We start from the raw sequence: 25175 nt of genomic DNA, 5'->3' as shown, positions 1-25175 counted from the left end.
TGCAGTTGTGCCCCCTTCCACGGACTATGTACAAATGTATCTTTTTGTTACTAGCTTTCAGTGGCTGATGGTTTAAAGCATGTGAAGTTCTGGGCTACCATATTTCCCTGAAAATAAGACCTCACCAGAAAATAAGCCTTAGCATGTGTTTTCAAAGTGCTCATACTATAAGCCCTACTCCTAAAATAAGCCCCAGCTAAGCTCATCAGCCAAACAGATGCATTTAGTACAGTACATCTGCTGCAATGCATAATGACATATTGAATTATAAATAATAATATTAATGCATAATTATAGAGAAATAAATACTATTATTAACATTAATACTTAAATAAATGATGATATAAGTTATAATTAAGTATTTGTAAACACCAGAGTGGGCACCTTTGGATGAGAAGTAAGCACCTATGTGTAAACAGATGAACCTCAGGATTATTGTCAAATGACCAATCAGAGCACAAACACAATGCAAGAATAAAGTACATACTTGACATGAATGGACATGGTTGTATCTAATGTGACTCTTCATAATTCAATATGTTGCATATTGTAATGGACATACTTAATGTTCTCATATGAAATAAAGAAACATTTTCTAATTCTGTTAACTGCGATTTTTCCTTGCTTTTGTGTGGACCATCATTCTTAGCTGTCATCATCTGTGTTGTCTGTTCCGCCTCGTAAGTCGTCAATTAACACTTGATTTAATGGAGACTTGGTGAAGCCCAGCCTGCAAGAGGTTGTGACTTGGGTGAAGAATTCCTGGGATAAAATCACTGAGAGCTGTGCTGTTAATGCACTACCAGCAAATTACTTGGACAAGCAGTGATCATTTCAGGAGAGCTCTATTGCTGAACATGAGACACTGGGGCTAATGGTTTTACAGGAAACGCATTCCCAAGAAATCCAGGCCAAATGTTAGGTTTGAAAAGTCATAACGATATTCCAGAAGAAGATAACATGACTGTATTTGAATAAATGGAGACTTTGTACATGAACAAATGAATAAGCATACGTTATTGTGTAAGGCTCGATTCAGACATGACTTTCCCAATACCCAACCTGTCTGCCAGCAGAGGCATTGTTCTCAGCTCAACACCTGTGCCCTCGGCAAACACAGGATGTCATAAAGAGATAAGACCAAGCAAGGAATCTTCCAAACACTCAGACATCTGAAGGCACCCTAACATTTACACCGGATGCCTTAAGGACTTTGCCTCAGGGGCACAAGACATTCAGAGAATTTTGACCACGGATGTTTACTAAGATCTTCCCACCGAATGTCCCTTGCCTTCTTTCAAGCCCTATTTTTATTTATTTATTTATTTATTTTAAAGATAAAAGAATGAAAAATCTTACACAGGCATTTAGAAAATAACACAAAAATAATACAAGTAATAGAGAATCTCAGACAAGGTGATAGGAAATTAACAATGGTTGTTGTATTACATATTGATAGCTTCAGTTTGGATACTCAGATAAACAAATATAGACATGTAAGATTGATCATACACTTAATCATTAACTCTTCCTTTCAATAGAGCAATAAAAGTCAGTAGTACAACTATGTCAAGTCCTATTTTTTAAAAAGGCCTGCTTTTCTTTGCTCTCTACAGATGGCCTTTTTGCCCTCTGTCTGCCTGCACAATAAATTCCACACCATATTACCTCTACACAAGCCTGGTGGTCTCAGCTGGTCTCTGCCTCACAGTCCTTACATATTGTACATGAAAAAATAAGACAGCTCTTGAAAATAAACCCTATTGTGTCTTTTGAAACAAAAATTAATAGAAGATCTGATCTTATTTTCAGAGAAATACAGTAAGTGCTGTACATGCATTCTATCATTTAATCCTGTAACAACACTATGCAGTAGGCTTTATCATTCCTATCTTATGTATGAGAAGTTGATACTCAAGTTGATGTATTTTGCCAACATCACATAGCCAGGGCTCATGCCTAAGTCTGTGTGCATTTAAAGCACCCTTCAAAACTATTCAGTCACATTGTTGGAGGTGAAACACAAACAAAGATAATGTTACATTGCTTGTACTGACCTAAACCAACTTGATGGCCAAGGCCGCCAAAATCCATAAGAAAGTAGAAAATATCTAAGAACCAATAATCTATACACAAAACCCATGTCCACATCTATATCTCTATGACAGAGGCTCCCATTCATGGTCCCTTGACCTCTTGGGTCCAAAACCTTTGCCTTGCTCTGACTCATGTAACCCTTAGTTACATGTCTATATTCTGTAGGTTTCCTATTCTCAAAGCTGGTGCTTGTGGTTGAGCACAGGAACCTACTGACACTCACCCCCAGCATATACATTCTGGCTGCTGGTTCACACTCATCCCTTATCGATTACACACCTATTATGTACATGACATTGGGACACTGCTTTCAGAAATAGACCCCCAGGGACCTTTGAGGAGAAGAGCTTATCATCATCTCCACATTCTCTATGATAGCAGTGAGGTTAACCCAATGATACAGGAGCCCAACATTTCTTCAACAGGACCCAAATCCAGGCCTAATGTATCAACTGCATTGGGACTGTCCTTTGGACTTTTCCTGACATCCACTCTTCTGCAGGGTTATTAGTCTCTGACCCATGCTGTCAATTCCCTAATAGGGTCACTAGTAAGCTAATTGTGACCATTCAGCCACGTTAATGGGGTATGCAGATACAAGCATGAGTTTTGGGTGTGGATTCTGGGTTCCTTGGTTATTTTCCTATTTCTAATAGACTTTGGTGGTCTTGGCCATCAAGCTGCTTCAGATAGTGTCCCAAGACCTGACCAGGCCGATGACACTTGGCACATAGGGCAAAATCCTGTAAAAAAAGATCCCAGGTTCAGCAGTAAGTGTAACATGGCTTTTACCTGATCCTGGGACTTGCCGAGAAATGTAATACTCTTTTGAGTTCAGTAATAATAAGAAATTTTTTGCTAACCATTCCCTTAAGATAATTACTTACTTTTCTAACACAAAATTCACAAAGTATATTGCTGTGATCTGAGTGTTTGTATCACCCAAATTCATCTGTTGAACTCCTAACCCCTACTGTGACGGTATTAGGAGGTGGGGTCTTTGGGAGATAACTGGGGCATAAAAGTGAAAACCTGTTGAATGGGATTGGTGCCCTTACAAGAGATCTCTCTGTCTTGTCTGTCTGTCTGTCTGTCTCTCCCTCTCCCCCCACTTCCACACAAGATAACCCATCTGCAAACCAGGCTCTGATAAGGCACAAAATCCTCTTGTGCTTTGATCTTGGGATTTCTCCACTCTAGAACTGTATGAAATAAACTTTATATGAAGAACCCAGCCTATATTGTTCTGTTACAGTTGCCTGAACAGTCTGGGAGAAGATATGTCCTGGGGAAGGATAAAAAAAAGGAAACTTTTCACAGTTCTTTCGGATATCTTTCAAACTGTCTTCCCTTCTTATGCCCCCAATACCAACATGAAATACAACTAACTTCTCAAATAATCTAACAGTTGGCAAAGAAGAAAGATTAAAAATATCTTGGAACATCAAAAAGAATCCAGAGCCTGGGGATTCAGTTCTCTGTCTGGCATTTTCCAGCAGCATGCTCTCCAGTGGATTCTACTCAAGCCTCAGTGCTGTCATTTGTAAAATGAGGAAAGTAGCACCTCACCTCGCAGGACTGTTGGAAAGCTTTTTAAACACAGTTATGAAGGAGAACACATCTGTTAAAGGCACAAAACGTTGGACAGGAAGAAAATGTTTCTATTTCAAGATAAGTGCTACCTATTTGTGGGCAAAAGGGAAAATAATGGTATATGTGAGAAGAGAAAACCTCTGAAACTTTTATTTTAAAAAGTCTGCAGCAAGAATTGTAAAAATATTAATATTATCTGAGTGATGAGCATATGGGAGTGCTTTTATTTTCCTCTACGCTGAATTGTATAAAAATATTAAGATCAAAAGAAGCACATGCCTGTCCATGGTTAAGAGTATGGGCTTTGAGTAAAATCCTTCAGCAAAGCAAAGAAAATACTAAGCAGATTAAATGGTAACTGATAGATTGACGGGAAATTACAAACAATATATCTAATAAGGGTTTACTATTCAAAATTCATAAAGAACACATATGACTCAACAGTAGAAAAGCAAAGAAACCAATTAAAAATAAGCAAAGGAGCTAGGTGTGGTGGTGCATACCTGTAATCTCAGCACTCAGGAGGCTGAGCTGGGAGGATTGCCCTGAGTTCAAGGCCAACTTGGGATACATAAGCGAGTTCAAGGCTAGCCTGCACTACATAGTGAGAACTTGTCTCAGAAAATAAATAAATAAATAAATAAATAAATAAATAAATAAATAAATAAATAAATAAATAAATAAAAACCAGAACAAAAATAAGCAAAGGACAAGATTTTCTCAAGATATTAAAATGACCAACATGTGTATGAAAACTTGCTCAACATCATTAGTCATCAGGAAAATGCAAATCAAAACCACAAGGAAATGCCACCTCACAACCGTTAGAATGTGTACTGCCAAAAAGTCAAAGATAACGTGTTGGTAAGGGTAAAGTGAAAAGAGAACCATAGTACACTGTTGGAAATGTAGTTTGGTGCACCTATAATGGAAAAGAGTATGATAATTCCTAAGGAAGTTAAACACCATATGACCAACAATATCTCCTCTGGGTATATAGCCAGAGGAACTGGAATCACCCCCTTGTAAAGACATCAGCACCCTACTGTAGCATTATCCACAGTAGCCAAGATATGGAAACAACCAACGTGTCCATCAGTGGGTGAATGGAAAAAGAAATTAAGGACTACATATACAATTGAATATCCTTCAGTCTTCAAGAAAATAATACATGGATGATCGCAGGTGATGTTATACTCAATGAAATTAACCAGACACTGAAAAAAACTGCATGATTTCACTTATGTGTGGAATCTTAAAAAAAAAGTCAAATATACAGAGACATGGAATAAAATAATGTTACCCCACCTTATCTTTGACAAAGTAGTCAAACATATTCACTGGAAGAAAGATAGTCTTTTTCATAAATGGTGCTGGAAAAATTGGCTTTCTGCATGCTAAAGACTATAACTAGACCATGTTTATCACCATGCATGAAAGTCAAAATGTATCAAAGATCTAAATATTAAAATAGAAACACTAAATTTACTGAAAGAGAAAATAGGTAGAAATCTTGAGGACATGGGTGTAGGCAGAGACTTCAAAAACAAAACCCAGACTGAAAAGGAAATATTACAAAGAATCAACAAATGGGATCTCATCTTATTAAAAAAATTTTTTGCACATTAAAAGAAATCACCAATAGAATGAAAAGACCACCTACAGAGGGGAAAAATTATAGCCAGGTGTCCCTCAGACAAAGGGCTTCTATCTAGAACATATAAAGAATTGAAAAAAATCAGGCCTCCTGATTTCAAAGACTCAATCCAAAAATGATCATCTGAGATGAATACACACTTCTCAGATGAAAAAATACAAAAGGGCAAATAAATATATGAAAAAATATTCAGCGTCATTGGTCATTTGAGAGATGCAAATTAAACAATACTGAGATTTCATCTCACCCAAGAAAGAATGGCTGTCATCAAGAAATCAACTGATAACAAATGCTGAAAGAGCTGTGAGGAAGAAGGGACCCTTTTCCACTGTTGACGGGAGTGTAGACTGGTACATCCACTATGGAAATCAGTATGGAGATTCCTCAAAAAGCTAGGGTTGGAAGTCCCATTCAACCCAGCCATTCCCCTTCCCTAATCTTCCCAGGAGAAATAAAAACATCATACCACAGCAATATATGTGCACCCATGTTTATAGCAGCACATTTTATAATAGCTAAATCTTGGAAACAACCCAAATACCCATCAACCAAGGAATGGATAAAAAGATGTGATTTTTTTACATAATGGATTATTACTCATCCTTAAAGCAGGACAAATTGGAGACATTTAAAGGTAAACAAATATAACTTGAGATCATACTCATAAGTGAAATAAATCACACCTGTATGTGTCACCACCATATTGTCTCACTAGTGTGAGAAACTGAATGAGTAAATAAGGTCCAAGATGTATTATAGATATTGTGAATTGGGAAGAAAATGTTCAAAGGAAAAGACAAACTATGATGGGGGAAAGGAGAAAGGAAGGAAGGGAAAAAGAAAAAAAATATATACACAAGATAGTTTAGATAGTTATACAGCTAGTTTCTCTTAGTTCATTGAACAGAAAGGTTTGTGCTAATATTGTTTGGACAAGATATCATGCATGTATCTTGTGCTCTGAATAACTACTATGAAGACAGCAATATGCAAAATATGAGTTATTATGACTCTCCTACTAACCTCCTTTGAAACTGTTTTATTGTTATTTTTATTTTTTATCTTTAAAAAAAAAAATACAGAGGCCACCAAAGGGAGCAGGGTGGGGCAGGGGTGATAAGGAAATGGGAAGATGTAGGTCAGAAGTTATAAAGCAGCAGCTATCCAGAATGAGCAAGTCTAGAGATCTAATATACGACAGGAGGACTATACATAACAAAACTGTGCTGGATTTTAGAATCCTGCTAAATGTTAGATTTTAGCTGCTTATGCCACAGAAACAATTACCAAAAAACTGGGTAACTATGACAGGCAGGATGTGTTAATCTGCTTCACTACAATACCCATTTTTTCTACCTATCTGTATCCCAGATACTCATGCTGTGTACCTTAAATATACACAATAAAATTTATTTTAAACACAAAGTGTGAGCTCTGGATTCAGATGCTGGATTTGAGTGGAAATCTACAACTTACTGTCTGCATGATCTTTGACAAGGTACTGCATTTCTCTGGGCCTCAGTCCCTTTACCTGTAAATTGGAAATAAAAACTATGCTTCTCTCAGGCTTAAATAAGGTGAAAAAATCAGAGTTTACCCAGTGTGTGACACTAGGTAAGTGTGTAAAGAAGCTGGTGGATGTCATTCCTTCTTTTTATAAGAATTGATAAAAATGACAATCGTAATCTAGAAAAATTGAGCACATTTTCTATTTTCTTTAGATTTAGAATATCATTCTTTTCAATGAAATTATTTTAACTTCCATAACAAAGAACAAATGAGACATAATGGAAGTTTATTGACATTTTAGCTTCAACCTCATTCAGAAAGAAAGAAACTTGACTTCTAAACTTCTCATAAAGGAGCAGCATCACTCCGCAAAATGGAGTTCTATTTCACACTAGCCTGCCTCTAAAGTAAACTCAAAGGGCCATCTCCTGCCAAAGCGCTGCTTTCAAAGACTCCATGATGTCCCCACTTACTCCAAAAGCAAAGAACATAGACAGGTCAAGATCACCTTCAACAGACTTACCAGTGCAAAGACTGTTAATGGGTTCTGCGTGTACTCCACTCTGAGTGGTGAATTAGAAAACTCATTGTGCAGAGCTCTTTGCAACACAAACAATACAGTTGTGTACATGTGCCACTTAGAGAGAACCCCAAATGTTGTCAAGTGGGAGGAGTGTGTCTCAGATCGGTGTGCACAGGCTGGTCCCACTTCTATGAAACAGTAACTATGCATTACTTTATAAAGGCAAAAAACCTTCTATCAACTTCCTCTCCTTCTATGCTCTTGGGGATCACAGTCTAGAAATCCCATTTCCTTCCCCACTAAGATGCAACCTACAGCCCAACATACATGGGTATCAGTAGGTAGAATTTAACTTTTCCTATTGTTTTAAAAAGGAAGAGTCAAGTAGCAAATAACCAAGCATGAAACACACATCCCTCTGAAGGATTTCTATAAGAAGAATCTAAACAAGCTGTGTTACCCACAAAGAATATCTCTTGCTACCATCTAGTGGTGGTGAACATGTGCCATAGCTGGCTGTTTGTTATTCTTGGAAGCTCTAAAATGTTGCCACCACTGATCTACATGGTCAGAAGAAGGGATAAACAGCGGGTCTTTGGGGGTTGGAGTTATTGTCTTAGGAGACAGAGTACAGCTTCTCCACACCAAACCACATCTGAGCATAGTGTGGATGCATTCCAGCAAATTTAGCCAACGAAGTGAGGGACTTCCAGCATCTCATTCCACATATGCATAGATATTTGTGCAGTGGACTGGCTGGTCTTTGCACTTAATTAAGTAGCAAAGACAGAGAATTAGAAAGAGAGCTCTTCAAAATTCCCCATTCTCTAGGCCTTGTTTAAGGTGGGAAAAGGGTAGAAGCAGTGAGCATCACACTGGATATGTCAGGGACATCTTTGAAGGTCTTTAAATATCAGGAATAATGTCAGCCAAATGAAAAGGACATGATTGGGAAGAATAGCACTGTTTCTTTGTATTTGTCCCTCCACATGGAATTCTTACTATTCAATAAACATGCACACACGCACATGTGTTTTCCACTTCCTCAATAAAAATGGAAGGATGCAAAATGTCTATGATACTCTCTATAGAAAAGACAGCCTAAGAATAGTAATATGAACCAAAAAATGTGGATGTCTAAGGCCCAACAGTGCATATTTCCTTCTGAACTAAGTTGTATAATTACCAGATGCTATCTTTAAAATAAATGCAATTACTTTATATTGAAAGTTCCAGGTCAGATTATTTTCCCCATTTATCCAGCTGTGTAAAATTAGTGCAAAAGTGTATTGGTCAGCTTTTTGGTACTACAAGAAATACCTGAGATAGGCTAATTTATAAAGAAAAGAGGTTTATTATAGCTCATGGTTCTGGAGCTTCAAAGTCAAAACAGCATGATGCAAGTTCTGGTGAGCATCTGGAAATGTGTGTGTAGTTCCATGTCTGTGCTGGCTCTCTTCCTCTCCTTAGAAAGGCAACAAGATGCGATCACAGAATCCCCATTATAAGGACCTTATCGTATCACGTTCCAAAGGTCTCACTCTAAACATTATAGTCAAGTTAAGTTTCCACTCTCTGAATACCACTAACAAAGACTGTGGTGATTGAACTCCTGCATGAGTTTGGGGAGCACGGCAGGGAAGAGAGAGGGTCAAATTCAAGCCATAGTGTTAGGCAAGGAAGGACTAGCCTCACCCATTTTAGGCAGTTACCGTTCAACTTTCAGGGTACCATATTGTATGGATATATACCTGCCAGTCTCAACAAACCTATACCTAATGGGGAAAGGGATGGAATTAACCAATACAAAGCACCTTTTATGTGCTTAATAATAACCAAGTATGGCATCAAACAGCTTTATATTCTTTTCATTTTATGCTCATAACAAGCCCCAGTGTAAGGTAATAATAACCTCTTTAATGGATAAGAAAACTGAAATCCACTCAGCAAAGATCATATACCTAGTGGGTAGTGGAAGAAGAAAAGGCCTTTCTGATTCCAAAGCCTTCTTCTTTTGAGAAGGAAGGAGAATGGGAGGGTACAGTGGGAACATTTAAAAAGCTATCAAGTGTACAAAGAATAAAATAAAGGTCTCTCACATTCCAAACACCAGAATTAATCATGGCTAATGCCTGAGAATATTTCCTTCTATTTTCAAGACTGTATTTTTGTCTAATGATATATGTTATAATAAATAATTTAAACTACATAGAAAAACATAAATACAAATGCTAAAAGACTAATCTTGAATTCCATTGCACAGGAAATAATTCCAGTCAACTCTTCATTTATATTTATCTACAGAGGACAGATAAATAGATAAGATATTTATTTATATAAAAAAATCACAAATTTAATTGTGCATTTACCAGAGGAGAAATAAATCAAGTAGAAGTGAAGACAATCATATACCTTAATTGTTTCTTCATCACTAGAAAGATTCCCTTAAAACTCCTCTAAGATGAAAATAGTTATAAGCAACATTAAAATATTAGGGTGGTGCTACTTTTTAAAAATAATGTCTTTTTTCTGGTTAATATTGATCAGCCTCTGTTGTGAAAGTAATGTCACAGACCTTTCTTCCATTCTCCTCCCAATGCCCAATTCTACTACATTTTTTACATTGTTCAGATTCCTAACAATACCATTCTGTTTGGTAACCATAAATATCACAACATGGGCTGGGGATTTAGCTCAGTGGCTCAGCGCCTGCCTGGCCAGCTCAAGGTCGTGAGCTCGACTCTTAGTACTGAAAAAAACTGAAAACAAACAACAACAACAACAACAAAAAATAAATATCACAACTTTTAATGCCAGTTTTTATAAGTTTATTAATTTGGACTCAGTGTTCACTACCATTTCTTTTTATTGACAGCTTTTCAACCCCATATGATTTCATTTTGATTCATCTCTGAATTGGCTGGATTTTGCTTTTCAAGTAATTTCCTTTTCGTTTCATGAGCACACCCATGTCCTTTCAACTATGCCATTTTGAGTAAGTTTTATTGACATTGTGGATCTCTCTATCTATCTATCTATCTATCTATCTATCTATCTACCTATATACACACTTGGTGGGGGCACTATTTTTCAGATCAGGAGCACAGCTCCTGTCTGCAAGGTTGACAGAACCAGGCCTATTCTGAGGCCTTTCTACAGTTGTTTCCCCTCAGGACCCTCAGGGAACCTGTGTCCATAAATTCCAGTTTAAAAGTGATGTATAGACATGAATGAGTGCATGCATGAAGAGTGCTAATAATTTGCATAGTAATCCCTCACATGGGTAGAATCAGTCTAGCAGACTTCTGAACATTGAATTTTCAAAGTATTCACGAATTAGCATCCACTTAGCAAATGAAGGCACTAAGGCTTTCCATCAAGGTATTGTAACTGGTTATTATAGGATACATCAGAATAATAATAAAATCCAATTAAAGGTTAAAAAAAAAAAACCTGACCCAAAGAACAAATGAAGATATCCCACAGAAAAATAAAGATTGCTTGAGTCAGTCAGTGTAGCCTTGCCAAAGGCTGGGGCAGCAGGCTAGGCTGAGGTACTGGTAAGGCTCTGGCTGCAGGCAGCCTCTGTGTTAAAGCTACTCCCTCAGGCTCTCCATCCAGGGAAATAGCAGGAAAAGAAGAGGGAAATATGCATCTGAGTTTCAGGGACACCAGAAATAATAACCAAGGCTTTTCATGTTGGGGAAGCATGAAGTGGAGGAAATGGGGTGGATTCAGGTGTCACTACACAGCTGCTGGCCCATCATGTGACTCTAGGCAAGTTATGTCTCTTCCCTGAACCTTAGTTTCCTTATCCATATGCAGGAAGTCTCATGCCCATTTCTCAGGATTAGCATCAGTGGCATTTTTAGATACATGGAGAAGAGTGCTTGTGACTCTATTTTCATTCTTGGTCTTTGGCTGACACCTTCATTCATCTAGCTGAGCAAATTTAGACCCCACGTAAACAAGGCCAGCTGCACCAGTTGAGGCAGAGATTCAACTTCAAGGGAACCTGGGCCACACTGTAGAGACACGTACCAGCCTGTCCTCGATGTGGCTGAGCATAATGGAGGAAGGGATTGAACTCACCAACACAGAGCTCCTTCCGTGAGCTTCTTGACTCCCTTTCATTTTTGCTCCTAACAAGGCCTAAAGCAAGTCAATAACAGTCCACTGGACAGATGAGAAAATTGAAACTGCACCGGGCAGGATTCCTTAGAGTGGGCAGTGGAAGCAGGGAATATTGTTCTGGTTCAAAATCCCACAAACTTTTTTTTACTTTTGGGGGCCACTTTTGACAGTTTTAAAACTGTCAAAAGTACAATGTCTAAAATAGCAGTCTCCCAGAATTAATCACTGCTGATGCCTGATGTTATTTTCAAGAATCTATTTTCTTTGTCTAAGGTTGATAAGTACTATTATAAAGGATTTAAGGTGGTTCATGCCTGCAATTCCAGCACTCTGGCAGGAGGATCACAAGTTGTAGATCAACCTAGGCAATTTAGCTATTTAGCCAAATCCTTCCTTAAAATATATATATATTTGGGCCCTCATGGGAGACAGGCAGACCAGGAATGGAGCAGACCCTTTGCTTCTAGATGCAAAGCACACACTGTGCTCAGTTCTTTGTAGCACATTGTGCTACTCACTCCTCACATCAGCTCACAAGATAAACAGCAGCATCTCCAGTGCCAGATGAGCTAAATGCAGCTTCTCAGGCAGCACAGCCCCTGCACTCTGCAGATTTGTACAAGGGTCTTTGTGTCACATCCACACCCACCATAAACACACAAAGATACACACACCTACACAAAGGCACACACACAAAGCCTCGTGAAGCACACGAGCCTCCTACTGCCCAGCCATCCTGCTAAGGCCTCATCTGACAGAGATGCGAGGGAAGGGGACAAGGCCTGGGTGCTCAGGCCATTGCTGTCCTCTTCCCCCTCTGTTCTGCCCACTCACAGGAAGCACTTATGCTGTGCCTTCCATGCAGTACAAGTCAAGCTGGGCCAGCGAGGGGTGGGAAAGCCTGCCTGATCGTGTGTGGTGAATTACCAAGCTCACTTGGTTCTTATACTCAAGTCATGCTTGCAGTATCAAGTTTATCAGGGACGTAGGTGACATGTTGATTTTCTACCCCTTGGTTCATGAGTCCAGACCTTTAGCCTTTATGTGAATTTTTAGAAACACACCTACTACTGCCGCCATGGGTGACACAACAGACACTTGGCTTCACTGTGGGGTGGCACCTTTGTGGGAACAAATTGGTACCACTGTACCCGATGAAAGGATCCTAGCTTGGTGACAAGAGTGAATCTGCTCACTGCCTGGCTGCATTTGTGCAGTAAACAAATCACCCCAGTGTATACAGCAGTCCTCCTCAAATTGGGGATATAATTTATGGCACCCTTCCAAATCCTAATAATGTTTATTTTCCTTTATAATAATTTTCTTTCTAATAAAGAAGTGCATCCAGAAGAAGCCACAGGGCCAAACAGTCCTATGGCCTCAGCAAATGGAGAGCAGAACAAAGATCACACCACTCAGTTAAACCTTTGTTATGAAACAAAACTTCCAAAAATAATAAAGCATATGTGTTCAATAAACTCAAATTACACCCATCCCTCACCATCTTGGAGAAGGAAGAGTTGGATACAGGACTTTCTGTACATACTAAAACCCACAGACGCTCAAATCCCTAGTGTAATATGACATAGCATTTGCATATAACCTATGTGTATCCCCCCATATACTGTATATCACCTCTAGATTCCCTATAATATCTACCACAGGACAAATATTATGTAAATAGTCATTATGCTGGATTATTTCTGGAACAACAAGAAATGACTGAACATCTTCAGAACAGATGCAATTTCTTTCCAGAATTTCCCATTTTCACGTGGTAAAGCCAGTAGATGCAGAATCCATGGACACAGAGAGATGACTGTACTAACATCAGCAAAACCGATTTCAACAGACTACATGAGTGCAGGTTTGGAGAGAGTCTGGAAGTGCCTGATATGTACTCGGAGTTCCAGAGTCAAAGGTTCCAGCATCTGTGGGCTGTGTGGGCACCAACTCACCTCCACAGGTCTCCTGTATTCTCACCACGTCACCAATCTGCAGGGTGAGTTGGGGGGATCCATTGCCTTGGAAGTTGTATATGGCTGTGAAACAGAAGAGACAGACAGTCAGATAAGACTTCGTGGTACCTTGAGTCTGCTGCTTCTTGTTATCCATGCCTTGGGTCTGCCCCATACCATGAAGCCTACATACACTAAGCAAATGTAGTGCAGAAAACTTTTGCCTCTGATAACAGTTACTCCAGACCTAGTCTGGCTCTTAAAGGTCTCCACTTACACACTGAACCTGTCCTCTCCTCAACACAGGGCCTGAACTGCAACCTGAGTGACACGGGGCTGTCTGTATCATATGCTGTGGGTTGATCTCTTGCTGTACACGAGGTGTGTGCTATTTCCACCCTCACAGCAACTCATGAGGAAGGAACTTTGATCCCAGATGGGGAAAATGAAGACAAAGAGAGGTTATGCAATGTAGCCAGATTCGCCAGGCTAGGTAGTGCTAGAAAAATTAGCATCCAACTTCTGTATTCTCAACCACTAAGATGGAATGCTTTCTGCTCCTTAATTACTCCAGCCCAGAGAACAATTTGAAATGCCAGTCTATTCCACTGTCACACAACCCTCATCATCTAAGTAAGCCATAACCATTTCTTACTTAATTCTAACCAACATTGCTCTTCAGCTGTCACCGAAGCAAATTCCTTGGGCCTAGGTCCTACTTCCTCTGTAATATTCTCCCTGGTTGCTCCAGACCACACTGACTACCTGTATCCTAATTGTCAGTAGGGCTCAGATGAGTACTTAACATTCAGGAACGTGCTTTGCACACCATTTTACTGTTAGTTCTAGGGAGTAGCAGTTGGCTATGAACACACCCAGAATTCTTTCTATACCAGCAGAGCCTCCACTAATGACTTGGAACACAAGATCATGCCACGCCCAAGCCAATATCACTTGCACTCATCCTCCACTACCATAGCAGCAACCTTCTTGATGATGGCAGCACATAACTTTTGTATGGGCTCCAGGAGATGAAAGCAGCAAAGAGGACCTTGTTCCAAAGAACTACAGTTCTGTTTCCATGTGAGATACCATCAAGAGCTTGCCTGTATTTCCCAATCTCAGAACTCTTTCAGAGTATAGAAGCAACTGTGCAGGGGTGTTGGTCAAAGACATTTAAAGTGAAAAGAGATACCTACTTCCACATAAGGAAAGTAATATAAGAATGAAGAAAACAATAATCTGCTAAAAATTCTGCAAAGAAAGCCTTAGGAAAGAAGTGTTTTAGAGAATAAGGCTTAGGAGAAAATTTACATATGCCAGGGAATTTAGAGGACCATGTTTAAAGTTGGACACATGCAAAGAACAGAGGTGAGTAAGCCCTAAACTCTCACTGACTGTTCTAGATGCTCCATGTAAAACAGAAGCAGGCTAGGCCAGGGCTGTAAAAGCCTGACTAAACACTAAAGCAATCAAAAGTTTACCTTTTGATTCAAGCCATTTAGAGACTTCATTGACCGCATACAACAAACAGTACTCTTCTCAAAAATATTAGAAAATTACTAACAAGCCAACAACTACAACTTATATCTCAAACAGTGGCAGCAAGCCCTGGTGAAAGAATAGAATATGACTTCCACAGATAGCACAATATAATATTTGAAATTATAAGTTTTTCAGCTCAAAATTGTGAGGCATACTGAGAAGTAGAACAGTGTGGACCACTCACAGGAAAAAAGAAGTAACAGAAACTGCACTTGCGGAAGGATGCACACCAGGCTTAGGAGACAAAGCCTTTAAATCAATTGTCTCACATATGCTCAAAGATCTAAAGGAAACTATGGACAAATAGCAGAGTAAAACAAAAGAATGATGTTTCAGAAAATAGAGAATATCGCTAAAGAAATAAAATAACAAATTGCAAAATTATCACAATTACAAATAAAATTACAAAAACTACAAATAAAAATTACAAAATTACAAAAAGGAATCAAACATAAACTCTGGAGTTGAAAAGTATGATAATAAATACAAAAAATTAGGATTCAACAGTATATTTGAGCAAGGATGAGAAGTAATCAATGAATTTAGACAGACTATTTGAGAATGGCCAGACTAAGAAACACAAAGAAAGAAGAACAAAAACAAAAATGGATAGAGTTGAGACCTGTAGTAGAGGTTCAAGCCCACAAATGTTCACACAGTGGGAGTTCCATAAAGACAGGAGAAAGAAAGAGGGGCAGGAAAAAATTTTGAAGAAAAAGTACCCAGCAACTACCCAACTTTAAGAGAAAACATGAATCTACACACCCAAAAAACTGAATGAAAACTAAACAGTTTAAACTCAGAGAACCAAATCATCATACACCAACATGCCTTACTGAGAGGCTAAAAGACCATAGGATGACATATTTAAAGTATGGAAAGAAAAGACTGCAAACCAAGAATTCTCTCACAAAAGTATTCTTTAAAACCGAAGGAAAGGTTTGGGGATATAGCTCAGTGTAGGGTGTTTGCCTAGCAAGCACAAAGTTCTAGCTTCAATACCTAGCACTGGGAAAAAAAGGAAAAATTAAAGATTAATAGACAAAAATTAGAGTTGATTGTTAATAGGCTATTGGAAAGAAATACATGAAATAATAATGATACATCTTTAATAATGGCCATACAATATAAAGATGTAATTTGTAGCAATAACACAAAAAGGGAGATACAGAACAATACAGAAAGCAGAGATTTCTGCATATCATTGAAGTTAGACTCAAACTAGATTTTTATGAATTTAAAATGTTAATTGTTAACTACTAACAAAACAATGTACAAACATAAAGAAATCAGGAGAATAAAAATATTATATTGAAAAAATTAAACACAAAACATAGTAATGGAGAATTGAGAAACATGACCAGCAAAAATGTACAATATGTAAGATACAGTCAAATGAAAGAAGTAAATCATTCTTTACAATATATGCCTTATTTTTATTTATTTATTTATTTATTTATTTATTTTTGTCTTTTTGAGACAAAGTTTCTCTACGCAGTTCAGGCTGGTCTTGAGTTTTGTAGCCCAAGATGGCCTCAAACCCACAGTAACCCTCCTGCCTAAGCCTCCCAAGTGCTGGGATTGCAGATGTGAGCCATGATGCCAGGCAGTACTTACTTTAAATGTAAACAAACCCTCTGTCAAAGAGTGGATGTGTCAGCTAATTGTAATTGTCAATTTGCTCAGTCTAGGAGCCATCTGGGCGGTTAGTAAAGCATGTTTTGATGTGCCTGGGTGGACAACAGAATGGTGACCTTGGGTACTATATGGTCCTTGGTCTCTTCCTCTCTAGCGCTGCTTCTCTGCTGTGCCTCTTGGTCACCACGAACCAAGCAGTTTTGCTCTGACATGCCTTCCCACCATGTGTTCCTGCCCGGGAGCCGGCTTACCATGTACTGAATCATCTGAAACCATGAACAAAAATAAACCCTTCTTCCTTTAATTTTTATATGTCAAGTATTTGGTCCCAGCAATAAAAATCTAACTAATATAGTAGTAACAGACAGAAAAGATTTTTTAAAATGATCAAATTATACATACCACAGTACTTGACTGTTTTGAAACTTGCTGAATTTGGTACTTGACACATTTTGACAAGAAAATATCGCTGGACTCATCATTTGTCTGGCAGTATATGCATATGCTAAAACTTGTCAGGATTCAGTAAACTTTACAGCCCAAATAATCAGTTTGGTAGTCATTGTTCTCATTGCACCCATTGAAACCAGTTAAAGACAAGTACTAAGGTATAACTGCATATGTTCTTGCAATAGATTCATTTCAGCTCCAAAGACACAAGTAAGTTCAAAGTGAAAGATGGTAAAACTATCCTATGTGCATAGTAAACAAGAAAAGAACTCTGGAGTATATGCTAATCTTAGACCAAACAGACTTTCAGTTACAAATTGTTACAAGAGAAAAGAACGTCATATATTGGATAAAGGATCAATACACCAAGAAGAAACAGCATTTATAAGCCTTTAGGCACCTAAAGGCAGAGTATCAAAATATATAAAGTATACATTGACACAGTGAATGGGAGAAATAGCTCTACAATAGCAGCTTGAAACATTAAGAACATGACATCAATAATTGATAGAGTAATAGGCATAAAATCAATAAAGAAATATGAGTTGAAAATTATAAATAAGTAGATAAAACCAACACATACAGAACACTCCACCCTCTAATAGCAGAACACATATTCTTCTCAAGTCCACATTGCATATTCCACAAAATAGATTATGTGTCAGGCCACAAAGCAATCTTAATGAATTAAAAAGATTCAATACAAAGCATCTTTTTTGACCACAAGAAAATCAAGTTAAAAATCAAAACCAAAAAAAATGGAAAGTACACAAATACATGTAAATTTTGTATTCATACGAATGGCTCAAGGAACTCTCAAAGAAAATAGAAAATATTTGAGATAAATGAAAATAAAAATACAATGTACCACAACTTATGGATACTGTGAAATGACTGACCAAAGAGTAAGTTATAGCTGTAAATATTTATTTTAGAAAGAAAAAAGTTCTCAAACTGGTAATCTAACTTTCCACCTTTTAAGAACTAGACAGAGAAGAGAATATCAAACCCAAGAATAGAAGAACACAGGAAATAATAAAGATTAAAGCAAAGGTAAATGGACTCAAGAATAGAAAAACGATACAGAGACTGGACAAAGTCACAACTTGGTTCTTTGAAAATATAAAGAAATCAGTGTGTTTAAAATATAAGCAAATTGACAAACTTTGAGGCAGACTAAAAAGATGGAGGCCTCAAGTTACCAAAATCAGAAGTAAATATTACTACCAACTCTACAGAAATAAAACAATGTTATAAGGCAATGCCACAAACCATCATATGCCAACAAATTGGATAACCTAGATAAAATGGGCAAATCCTAGAAGCAAACTACCAACATTGACTCATGAAGAAACACTCTACATACAGTAATTGAGAGTTCAATTTGGTAACCAAAACCTCCCAAAGGAGATAGCTCAAAGCCAGTCACTTCAGTGTGAATTCTACCAAACATCTAAAGAACGAACACATATTCTTTTAAAACCCTTCCAAAAGGTAGAAGAGGAGGCAGTATTTCCTAAGTTTTCTAAGACTAGCATTACCCTGACACCAAGACAAGGAATTCATAACAGAATGCCAAAATCCTTATGAATATACTTGCAAATAATACCCACAAGAGAACAGCAAATGGAATCTAGCAATATTTTTTTAAATGACCAAATAGCATTTCTCCTATGCACAAAAGATGGTTTAACCTAAAAAAGTCAAAGTAATACATGTTAATAGCATGAAGAGGAAAAACTATCTGATCATATTAATTGATGCACAAGTCTAACAACATTCCATGATAAAAAAAATAACCAACAAACTAGGAATAGAAGAAAACTTACTCAAACTGGAAAAGGGGATTTATGTAAAATCGATGGCCACCATAATATTTAATGTTGAAAGACTCAGTGCTTCCTCCTTAAAATCAGAAACAAAGCAAAGATTCCTCCTTTCACCACCTCTATTGAACATTTACTAAAAGTTCTTGCCAGAGGAAATAGAAAGGAACTGATATGAAGGCATCCAAAGGCAGTCATCCCATAGGGAAGATGTAAAAATATCCTTATTTACAGATGGTCTTATACATGTGTGAATATATACTAAATAATACACACGTACACCACTAGAGCTAATAAAATCAACAAAATTGTAGTTATAGCTCTATACAATAGCAATGGACAATCTGAAAGGAAAATTAAGAAAATACTGCGATTATGCTTAAAATTGCCAAAACATAGAATAAAATATATAAGAATATATTTAGCCAAGGAAATATAAGACCTTTACACTTAAATCTACAAGACATTCCAGTAAGAAATTAAAGAAGACCTAAATGAGTGGAAAGATTACCTCATGTGCATAGGCTGGAACTGTTATGATAACAAAATTCCCAAAGTGGCCTACAGATTCAATGCAATCCTTGCCGAAATCACAATAGCTTTTATTCCAGAAATTGCAAAGCAAGTACTAAAATTCCTATAAAACTGCAAGAAAATCCCAAGTAATCAGAATACCCTTGGAGATGAAATTTTTAGGGTTAGTAAATTTAATTAAACTTTTAGGGTTAGAAATGTAGTAAATTCCAAAATTTACTAAAAAGCTACAGTAATTTAAACTGTGTAGTGGAACAAGTGCTGACATGTAGCTCAGCAGTACTGAAAAGGGTTTAGGGTGCCAAGACTATTCAATAGGTAAAGAATCATCTCTTCAACAAATATGCTGGTTCAATTATATACCCATGTGCAAATGATGAAAGTCAGGTGCTTATCTTATGCCATAATTAAAAGTTAACTCAAAAGGAGTCAAATCATAAATATAAAAGCTAAATCTGGAGCTGGGGATTTAGCTCAGCGGCACAGCACCTGCCTGGCAAGTGTGAGGTCCTGAGTTCGATTCCTGGTACCGGAAAAAATAAATAAAAGAGCTAAAACTATAAAACTCTTAGGAGAAAATATAGAGATAATTCATAATCTTGAATTTGGCCATAGTTTCTTATCTATAACACAATAACACAAACATATAGACAAATTAGACTTCAGCAAAATTAAAATGATAATGCATCAACAGCCACTATCAAGAAAATGGAAAGATAGTCATAGGTAGGAAAAACTATTACAAATCATGTATCTGATAAATGTCTGTAATAATAAGAATGTATAAAATGGCTTATAATTCAGTCATAAAAGGACAACAGAAAACAGTTGAAAAATAGACAAAGGACTTGAAAACATATTTTTCCAAAGAAAACATATGAATGGCAAAAAAAAGAAAACACATAAAAAGATGTTCATCAGCAGCAGTCATTAGAGAAATGCAAATCAGACTATAAGATACCACCTTACACCCACTAGTCTGACCGTTAAAATGTTTTTAAGTGAAAAAGATAACAACATATTGGTGGTGATGTGGAAAAATCAGAATCCTCAATCCTTGTGGGTAGGAATTTATAATGGTGTCACAGCTGTGGGAAGCAGTATGCCTGACCCTCAAAAAGCTCAACACAGCATTAATAAACAACCCAGCATTTTAGCTCCTAGTGCTACACCCAAAAGAATTGTAAATAAGTGTTCAGATAAAATTTTTGCATGAATATTTATAGAACGTTATTCACAATAGCTAGGTCAAAATAAATGTCTATCGCAGATAATTGAGTAAAAAAAAGTGTAGTATATGCACACGATGGAATGTTATACAGCCTGAAAAAGAAACAAACGACTGATACATGCTATAAAATGGACAATCCTTGAATTATGCTAAGTAAAAGAAGCCAGACGTGGCCAGGCATGGTGGTGCACGCTTGTAACCCCAGCACTATGGTGACTGAGGCAGCAGAATCACTGCAAATTGGAGACCAGCCTGGGCCACATAGAGTTGAAAAACAGCCTGAACTACATAGTGAGAACCGATCTCAAAAAACGAACAAACAGAAAAAAGCCAAACACAAAAATATCACGTATTTTACCGTTCCAGGTATACAAAGCGGGGGCAGCTGAAAAATCCCGAGATACAAAGCAGACTAACGTTTTCTGGGGCTGGCGTGAAGGGACTAGGGAGGGGCTGCCTAATGGGTTTTGGAGTAATGAAAATGAGTGTGCTTGGTGCTACAGAACCGTGCACTTTAAAATGATTACAACCGTTAGCTATATGTGAGGTGCGCTTTGTCAGGCGTGCAAAGCAGCAGCTGCAAACAGCCCTCGCTGCGTGGCGACGCGCGGCGTGGGGAAGGAGAGACCAGTGGGACAGGGAGGTGTGAGGCGTGGCCTCGAGAGCCCCGCCCGGTCGCGCCCAGCCCCGGCCCAACCCCAGGCCACGCCCCAGCCCGGGCAACGTCCCCGGCAACGCCCTCTGCCCTGGCCAGGCTGACTGCTGTCTCTAACCGCAGGTAACTGCGTCAGCACAGCTACTACCAGAAGGAACCGGGTGCACAGCCCACAAGCAGCGTGCGGTATGCAGTACTCCGCCGCGGTAACCGTGAAAACGGACATGGCCAGCACTCTGCCGCCCTGCGGGAGGGGTGCATAGGCTCGCCTGCGGTGTGGGCGCAGGGAGGGACTGGAGGGTGAAGGGGCTTCCTGGAGGCAGGGCCGGCTGCATGGGAGCCACCCTTCACCCCTCCTGCAGCTCGCGGTTGTGCAGATCGCGTCTGTCCTTCCCCACGCGGCGCCACGCAGCGAGGGCTGAGTTTGCAGCTGCTCCTTTCCACTTGTGACCACATGCACCTCACGTATAGCTAACGGTTGTAATCATTTTAAAGTGCACCGTTCTGCAGCACCAAGCACATTCCAGCGCGCAGCTGTGCAGCCTAAGATGGGGGGCCGGAAGCTTCCAGTGGCTGGGCCTCGCGGGAGGAAGGCACAGTCCCCGTTTGACTCCAGCCCATCCTGCTGGCCTCGGCCCTGACCCTCCCACTCCACAGTAAGTCTCATTCCCAGAGCCTTCTGGCTTGGGAAGGCCAGAACCTTCTGCAGCAGGTGACAGCGGCAGAACGGACTCCCTGGCCCTCAGGCTGTTTGCATACTGGGAATCGAACTCAGAACCTTGTGCTTGCCAGACAGATGCTGTACCGCTGAGCGATATCCCTGGCACTCTCTGTTTTAAAAAGAGACATAGTTACATTGTGTCTCATCTGTTTGGGGAACTAAGGTGAGAAGATCGAATAGGTTATTCTTCCTAAGGAAGTCAAGCCTCACCAGCCTGGTAGTGAGCTTTCCATGCTAATCCTAAAAAGAACTGTTTATCAGACATTTGCAGCACACAGACATGGTCCTAAATTCTCCACGTGGGTCTACTCGTTTAATTCACACAACACACCTTCCAAGTAAGAAATATTATTTCCAAGTTTCCGGTGAGGAAACTCAGTCAAGAGGTTAACTTGCTCAGGGACCACACAGCAGGAGCTGTGAGGGCAGGCCCGTGCTCTTAACCACTGCTTTCCTCAGCAGATGCGTCTTCCTGTGGTTATCTCCTTTCAACTCTGAGAACGAGGACAGAAGTCTGAGCCACAAAGTGCCAAGTCGAAGTAGATGGTGCTGCTGCGTCACTGTATGCCCCTGCTGTGCGGGTTCTGTGCAGATGGCCGCATCACAAAGCCAACCTCCGGCCCTTGCTTTCCCCTCTTTTTTCCCCCTCTCTTCCCTCCTTCCAGCTCCGCCTCCTTAACACATGCCAGCCTAAACCACATCAAAGTGGGTGCAGTGGTTCCAGAGGAACCCCAGCTCTGCCATCTATCGCTGTGCCAGCTTGGGCCAGTAACTGCACTGGCCCCAGTTCTGAGTCTTACTTTCTTACAAGGAGGATGTTCACAGTGCCTGTTTCACAGGGTTGTTAGGGTATTTAAATAGACTGAGCACAGGGTGTGCCTCATATCCCTAACCTTCCTTTGCGGGGACTCAACGGGATGGAAGGTCTCCCTCCAGAGAGACCCTAAGGTGTAGGAAATCACAAGCCAGTGTCTCTGGAACCAGACAAACGTGGCTCTTGAGGTGGGTTCTGACCTCTGCTGGCCCTGGCCTCAAGCCCGGGCCACAGCGTATAGTCGCCCAGGCTCTGCCCTGCACCGGCCACTCAGCCAGGAAAGCAGCGGCACTCATCCCGAGATGTGCGTGCCCAAGCCTATGCCTTGCCCACGGTCTGTGTCTACCAGAAGGGTTTGTAATCCACATGGGTCTACAGTAGGGGCCAAGGGAGTCTGCCTGAATACGCGACTTCACCTCCCCGAACCTCAGCTTCAACTGTGGAATGGAAGTGATAATGGCCTCTGCCTTGTAGATGTTAAGGATGAAAATAAAAATGAAGTGGCGCCCCTTAAAAGTAGGTGAGGAGGCCATTGATAACTCTGGCCCGACTCCTCTGCCTCTGAGCTGCTGAACTGGTGCCCATAGGCACCCAGATGCATCATTGACGCTGGCCCGGGCCAGAGTACAATTCAGGCATTTGTGAAACCTCCTTGCTTCTCTTAAGTTATCTACAGTTTGAGACAACACCCAAACCCTTTTTGTAAAACAGCTTAGCTCTTATTATTACCAATCATAACTCTGGATAAGTATACAATATCACTACCTTGCCTCTTGTGGTTTAAAGCTATAAATACAGCCACCTTTTTGTAAAACCTGGGAGTACATTGAACACTGCTTAAATCTATGTTTTCTGGATTGCAGTCCTAATTAGCTCCCAAATAAGTGTAATTATCTTTGTTGATTAGGTTGAGCTTATTCTTGATCAACATGGCGTTCATAAAAAGCTTGCGTGGGATCAGTGCACATAAAAGTCTTTACTCTGTAGCTGACCACAGTAAGTGCTCAATAAATAGCAGTCACTTTTCTTTTTAGAAGCATTATAATACCGCCTAAAGCAATCCATTCAGAGCAACACTAATTCCTGCCCAGCTTTATGTCACCTTTAAATCTACTACCCTGCAGGTTGTGGCCAATGGCACTGTCAATCAACACTGAATAAAATCAATCCTTTGTCTAACAACAAACCCAGAGACACCCTCTGGGGACTGTGGCTTCTGAGACTGTGGGGACTGTGGCCTATTTCTTTATTCCCTTCATACATGGCCTGGTTTCAAGCCTTGTCCCTTCACAAGCTGCTCATGCTTGGACATTCTCCAGTTTGCTAGTGTCCCCCTGGGCAGACTCTCTTCTACCTGCTCCTCCAGCCCCAAGGTCTGCATGAGGATTTGGCCAGGGAGCTGACAGGGTGGCTGAGGTAACTAAGGCTTCCTACAGGAGCAACTATCCACAGCATATGGAGCACCCCCATGTTAGGAGTGTCAGTCATGTTTGGAGGGTGGGGCATATTGTGTTCTGCTCCCTATCTCCTCTTGGCTTTCCTCAAAGAACCACTTCCTCCATCCTCTGCCCACCAATGTCAGGTGAGGAGGTTCCAATCTATGGGCTTATGAAGATGTTTCAGAACCTGGTGTGGTGGCACACACCTGTAATCCCAGCTCTTGACAAGGCTGAGGCAGGAGTACCACAAGTTCCAGCCCAGCCAGAGCAACTTAGTGACTTAACGAGAATGTCAAAAAAAATTAAAAGGGCTGGGAATTTAGCTTAGTGCAAAGGCTCTGGGTTCAATCCCCAGTACTGGAAGGGGAGGAGAGAGAAAGAGGGAGTGAAAGGAAAGGTGGAAGGAGAAGGGGGAAGAGGAAAGGAGGAGAAGGAGAAGGAGGAGAAGAAGAAGTTGTCTTAGGCAGATGTGGAAACTGAGTAATGTGAAGGTCTGTATCTATTCCAAGGACTCATTTCAAAAATGAAAAAAACATGCCATTGTCATTTGGCATATAAGTGTATTTCTGCTTTTGCACAAGGGCCTCTGATCTCCAGGCTTCATGTGGGGAAAAGCAGACTTTACTGAAAAAGGAAGTGGCCCTGCTTACGAATACCTAATTCTGTTAAGTTTTCTAAATGACTAACAGGAAACTGAGCCAGAATGCCACTTTTTGCTAAAGTGTGATTGCTTATCTCTGATCCTCCATTTGTTTCTGACCAGTAGAAGAGCTGTCATCTTGTTTTCCACTCCCTAAGGCCCTAGCCACTCTCAACTTTTGAGTGAGAGATGGAGAAGACCGGAAAACAAA

The 25175-nt window shown here is 39.7% G+C and overlaps 1 protein-coding gene across 2 annotated transcripts in view; it reads right to left on the bottom strand.

The window, feature by feature from the left end:
• Positions 1-25175, bottom strand: part of Dock2 (dedicator of cytokinesis 2) — a 429458-nt gene that overhangs the window by 389866 nt on the left and 14417 nt on the right. For both annotated transcript variants that reach the window (XM_005376310.2, XM_013509168.1), the window contains exon 2: positions 13472-13555. In XM_005376310.2, coding sequence (XP_005376367.1) covers positions 13472-13555 — 84 coding nt within the window. The remainder of the gene's footprint in view (positions 1-13471; positions 13556-25175) is intronic.

Source organism: Chinchilla lanigera, unplaced genomic scaffold (genome assembly GCF_000276665.1).
Source record: "Chinchilla lanigera isolate Chin_1 unplaced genomic scaffold, ChiLan1.0 scaffold00007, whole genome shotgun sequence".
NCBI classification, from domain to species: Eukaryota; Metazoa; Chordata; class Mammalia; order Rodentia; family Chinchillidae; genus Chinchilla; species Chinchilla lanigera.
Note: the sequence above shows the minus strand (reverse complement) of the source record. Positions and strands in the feature narration are given on the sequence as shown.